Genomic DNA, 5725 nt, shown 5'->3' on the forward strand with positions numbered 1-5725 from the left:
TACCCAAGATTCTCTCCCAAAGGCACAGTACCTGTTCCCCAGCAAGGCAATGGCACAGAGGTCTCCCTGCTGTACCTGAGGCAGACCAGCAGGGGGCACCACGAGTCCTGGCAGCATCAAATCTGCAGCAAGCAAAACAAAGGCATCACAACCTATATTTTGCCGCTGATTCCAAGTTCTACTTCATCATTTATTCATCGACTCAACCTACAAACCTTGTCAAGAATCGGCTAGGTTATCATGAAATTTAAAAGGCGGGAACCTAAGTATCAGACTATTTCACTTGAGGAGCTAGTGGTTAAACTGAAGCACTGAGTCCAGTTCCATGATCTATCTTCTTCTGGTTCCCTAAAGTTAGCTTCCTGGTGTAAAGTCTAGCATACGGCAGTTCACAAACTATTTTCTTACTGATGTGCAAAGAACAAAGCTGACTGCAGCCTTTCAACGGGTCATAGAGGCCCAGGGACCTCATGGGAGCAGCCAAGAGAGATGAAACACACATGGAGGAAAATTCCATTTTTCAACCGTATGAGCACAGGAAATGGTACACTTATCAGAGTAGTTGGTCCTTACTAAGCGGGTGTCAGTCAATACCCAGAATAGAGGGAAATCCTCTTACCTGCTCCCCCCACCAGTTTTTCGAGCACCGGAGGCCACGTTGTGAACACTGGGAGGAGGTCAGGATAGGACCACAAGGTGTACACTGCGCAAAAAGAGACACGGACAAAATGTCAATCCCCTGGGGAACGGGCAAAGCCAAACACTAAGGTCACTTTAATTCAGGGACAGTAAAGGAACTTAACTCAAAGCTAGAGAAGAGGCTGTGAGACTGAAAGAGGTTTCCTTCTGTTTTTTTTAAATTTAAATTTATTTATTTAAATTCACATTACTTAATATACAGTGCAGTGTTGGTTTCAAGGGGTTTCATTCTAAACGAAGGCAGATTCTTAAAACCCTGGATGTCACCTGAGACTGGGAGGCCCCTATTATTCCACCTGATTGTAGCCACAGAAACAGGCACAGCAGGAAAAAGTGGGAACAAAGACCCAAGGAGGATTCCACTTGTGGCCTCAGAAGCAAGTAGGCTAAGAACAGGGCCTCAGCCTATAAACATCTCCCCATGTTTATGATTTGTGTTCCCTGTTTTCATAGTGAGTAGCGGTAAAACCCTCAGATCAAAAAGCCCTGTGTCTGTAGAGCAGCACAGTGGGGAGCGGCAGGAGCTGCCTACGAGACGCCCCGACGCTGCAGCGGCCCAGTTTAGGGCAAGGAAGGCCCCACGTGACAAAGCAGGTGTCAGCAGCTACAGGAAAAAGGACGCTGGATGTCTGCGATCCCTGACAAGGAGAGAAACCAAAGGATCCCGAGAGCCAGACAGAGCCTCAGAAAGAATCCCTGTGAGGCATCTCGAGCAGAGGACATCCCTAAGACCGCTGGGTGCGTCGTTTCATTGACCCTGCTTCTTTCCTGTCACGGGATCTTTTCAGTTTCTAAAGAAAATCCTGCTAATGATCGTTTTGTTATGCCCAGATTTTTAATATCGTCCCCCAAAACCAGAGACCACCGGGGAGACCGAGTCATGCATGCAAAAACAAAGGGCTTTATTATTATGGGTTTAGGCTGGCCGAGCCTAAGCTCGGGCTCACAGACTTTAAGTGAGAGAGACGAATGTAAGAAACGAGGAGACACAGATGCTAGGCGGGATTACGGGACGGCCGCCTCAGCCGGCTGCCATACCTGTCGGATACAGGCTTTTCTCCAGTTCAAACAGGACGGGGTTACCACCGCTCACGTACACAGTCACCGCATCCCCTCTGTGAGCACACAGTTTCACAATGCTGAGCTCCTCCTTTCCAGGCACCAATACAGAGACTGATCTGCTCCTCTAGTGGGGAAAGCAGCCATCACATCAGCCCCGAGCTTTCTCCTGCAGAAAGCAAACCAATACGTGGTATGAATCGTGCCCGGATGCATTCTGAGAAATGCAAAGGATTCAGAAGGACTTACTAGAACATCACAAGGACCGAGGAAAACCTGGTTTATGATGCCCTACTCTCATGCACTCTTCCAGAACATCCTAGTGCCTTTCTCATCTCGTCTATCTCGTCTCATTGATTTTCCCATATTCCTGGGGGCAAGACTTTCCATTTTACAAAGAAAGAGGAATACTGAGATCCAGGGAGTAACCAAGTTAGTCTGACTTTGCAAATTCAGCCATGCCTTCCTGACTCCAAGCCTAGCACTTGCACCCTCTGCTTTCTCTATATGCTTGGCAAAATGTCAGTTATGGTTAAAAAGCTAAACCAGGGGACCAAGACTGACAACTATAGAACACAGGGTCCAAAATTCGCAAGGTGCTATATGCCTTTCTGACACTGTCTGAACAGATACAGTTCTCTTAAAATCATGTCCATTAATTCTCTCACCTCTCATTCCATCTGTCGGTCTCTCCTGCCAGAATTAATCACTAGACGCTTCCTCGTATCGTTGTAGTTCTCGGTTTCCCATCTGATTTCTAAGGAACTCTAAGCTCTTGGGAGACTGAGATCTCGTATTTCTCGCTTTCTTTCTTTCTTTCTTACCCTCCACAATACCTTATATAGACGCACTCTGTAAGCCCTGATTGAACCAAGTTTTCCTTTCAACTAACTACAATGTCCGAAAGATAGTCTGGGGGATAAACCAGGCTTCCTCTCCATCTTCACCCTTAAAGTGTGTCTATTCCACCCTAGCCCCTGGGGTCCTTTCCAGGCTAGACCCCTGGGCCTCCACCCCAGGTCGGCTGACCTAGTCCAAAGAGAGCTGTGGTCCAGCGTGGATTGAGAAAAGGCTGGGTGGCCTGGTGGGCGGGGCAGGCCCCTTGTCTCCCTCACCTGTCAGACCCCTTGATGGTCCTGCTGGACTTGACCCGAAAGGCCTTGGCAAAAATGTCTGCTGGAGTGGCGTGGGCTAGAGAAGGAGAGCACAAAAGCCAGGGGCTGTCAGGAATGGAGAACGTGGCGCCCTGCAGGGGCCAGGGCAGAAAAGAGGCCCAGCAGGAAACCCTGGCCTCGCAGCTACCTGCCTTTTGCAGCTGTGGAGACCGTGGCCGCCCCTAGTGATAAGACCCGGAATTGACGCAGGGAAGGCGGGGCCTTGGGAAGGCCGGTATGGGTCAAGCTCCTCCCTGCGCCTGCACCCTTAGGCTGCCTCCAGCAGCTGTCCAGGGATCCTGCAGTGGATGCAGAGACTCTGTTCATATCCGCTCAGTAGGCATTCAGGGGTCTTGAATTCCCTTCAATTTAATTCAGTCCCACAAAATTAATTAACTGTTGTGTTTTATTTGTTTTGTAGCCCTGTCGATTGGTTTTCTCAAGGGACTTTGTTTGTTAAAGTCTTTCCATGTTATTGCACCCTCGAAGTCTTCAGATTTTCTAGTTTTTAATTCAATGTAGTGATAACAATAATGGGGAATCTGCCCTTGTCCCGGTTTGCCCCTCATGTTATGAGGGAAAAAAACCCTCATATGATCTTCAAATCGATTTAAACATAGTTTTGACCACCTGTAGGTAACTTTGGCAAAGCGTTATTGTGTTTTGTGTTCAGGTGTTGTATCGGGAGGGGAGGGGAGGTGTTTCCAAAACTAATTAAACTCACGCTGCCTGTATAAAAAAAAAGTTTGTGACCAAGATTAGGATCAGGTTTTGGTTTGGCTTCTCCCTAGCAATGGTCCAACAGCTTATTCTTTCTAAAACACTTGCATTCTCTAAAAGATTTGGATGTAGTACCTAACTCATAGGGTGTCCACGAGAAACGATTGACGTAATGTGTGTGCTATATCACACAGTGTTTTGCAAATTTCCAGTTATATTTTCCAAAAGTCTCCAACAGGTGTGAAATTTTGAGTGTCCCTGAGAGGGACTGCTGTGTGCCCTGGATGAGTGGATTTAAAGTCCTGGGGTCTTGGCTGCTAGTAAAAACATTTTGCATATAAAGGTTAAGGGCAGAGTATCCATCCACCAAAAAAACAAAAAAGCAAAATACACAAACATACTAATTCCTTGTTGGCTGACATGGTTACACACTGGCTGTCCAAAGATTAGGTCTCCCAGTGTCTCCCCACCACGAGGAATCTCAGATGGGCCCCTTTATGAGCCCTTGGGGCCGCCCCTACATGGGCTCCTCTTTCACTTCTGACCTACTAGACCTTTATTCTGAAGCACCCCATTCACAAGGCCAAAGTCAGAGGAGCCCAGAGGAGGACAGTGCCAGAGAGGCCCCTTCCCTCCAGCTCCAGAAGCAGCCACTCTAGGGGATGTGTGAGGCCAGACTGTGCTGTTGACCAGTGTCGACTGCAGCACAGCTACTGAGGCAGCCTCCGTGCAGGGAGCTGAGGAAGACTACTCAAGAGAATATTCGAATAATAAATACAAAAATAGCAACGTACAGATAAATGTGTAAAATAATCTCTCTTCTACATATTAAAAAAAATCGGGGATTAACAAAGACTGGAAGGATGTCAGAAACTAATAAAAATATAACTTTATTAAATGAGGGAACAGATATGTTGGAAAAAGACTACTCTTCATTAATGCTTGTCATATTACTTTGACTTTTAAAACATGTAGCTGTTTTTCATATTTAAAAAAGGTTAGCTTCTTAGAGGAAGAAGCATAATCTAAAATTTAAAAATGTGTAATGCAAATCAGTGTAAAACTTCATTAAGTTGTTATGTGAGCCAGAGATAAGGATTATTTCAAGTCCTTTCAGAAGACAGCACTTACACTCAGAGTTGAACATCCTGGGACAAAATAAATGGAAAGACATTGTATCCTTCGTTCAGTAGTTTACTTGCTAGTAGTAATGTTTGCAGTCCACTTTTTATATTGCTCTATATAAATTTTTATATTATTTTATATAAAATTTGACATTTAAGAATAGGTGAGTAATAAGATGGAAAATGTATTAAAAATTTTAACCCAGTATTATTAAACTTGAATTGTAAGATCCAATAGGAACAAATGAATTTTAAATTTCACTATTTCAATTTTCTGATGAGCAAAAGGACATTTTAAGACATTTCAGCATTTTTGAACATTCGCATTTGAACACAGTTCTCTTCAATAGGATAGTACAATTCTTGGGTTCTAAACACTATTTCCCAGTAAAGAGAATCAGACCCCTTTGGAAAGGTGTATGCTTACGGGTATTGGTCAGGGAATAAAGTACACGGTGAGCCTGGAGCATCCTGTTGTCTAAGAAGAAAAGAAATGCTTGAAGAATAATGGGGTCCAAGTAAGCCATCAGCAGCTACTTTCAAGATGCTTTCAACTAGCCAAAGCTCAGATACTTTGAGCTTCAAAAATAATGACTATATTTAATTGTGATAAATTCAAGAAATAATAATTCATGAATCTATGCTGATACATTTATTTTTAAATTTTATTTATTTATATTTTTGGAGAGAGAAAGGTAGCTCTATGGGGAGTAGAAGGGCAAAGGGAGAGAGAAAGAGAGAATGAGAGAATCTTGAGCAGGCTCCACACAGCTCAAGCCCACGACCCTGGTATCAAACCTGAGCCAAAGTCCGGTTGGAAGCCCAACCTACTGAGCCACCCACGTGCCTCGGTGATACAACGTTTTAAAAAAATTTGCAAAGCTTTGCGAAGGTCACAATTGTCAAGTCGTTACTCAAAATTGGAAATTAAAGAGGAACATAAAGGCTTACCAAACATTTTTAGTTAAA

General features: G+C 44.5%; 1 protein-coding gene across 1 annotated transcript in view; it reads right to left on the reverse strand.

Moving 5' to 3' along the window:
• The window catches only part of EIF2D (eukaryotic translation initiation factor 2D), an 84062-nt gene extending 80823 nt beyond the window's left edge, over positions 1 to 3239 (reverse strand). The window contains exons 1-5 of the mRNA XM_029933394.1: positions 3065 to 3239; positions 2874 to 2949; positions 1738 to 1883; positions 620 to 703; positions 32 to 122 (exon numbers count right to left, since the gene is read on the reverse strand). Coding sequence (XP_029789254.1) covers positions 32 to 122; positions 620 to 703; positions 1738 to 1883; positions 2874 to 2949; positions 3065 to 3239 — 572 coding nt within the window. The remainder of the gene's footprint in view (positions 1 to 31; positions 123 to 619; positions 704 to 1737; positions 1884 to 2873; positions 2950 to 3064) is intronic.
• Between the last annotated feature and the right edge of the window lie 2486 nt (positions 3240 to 5725).

This window comes from Suricata suricatta, chromosome 3, assembly GCF_006229205.1.
Source record: "Suricata suricatta isolate VVHF042 chromosome 3, meerkat_22Aug2017_6uvM2_HiC, whole genome shotgun sequence".
Lineage (NCBI taxonomy): Eukaryota > Metazoa > Chordata > Mammalia > Carnivora > Herpestidae > Suricata > Suricata suricatta.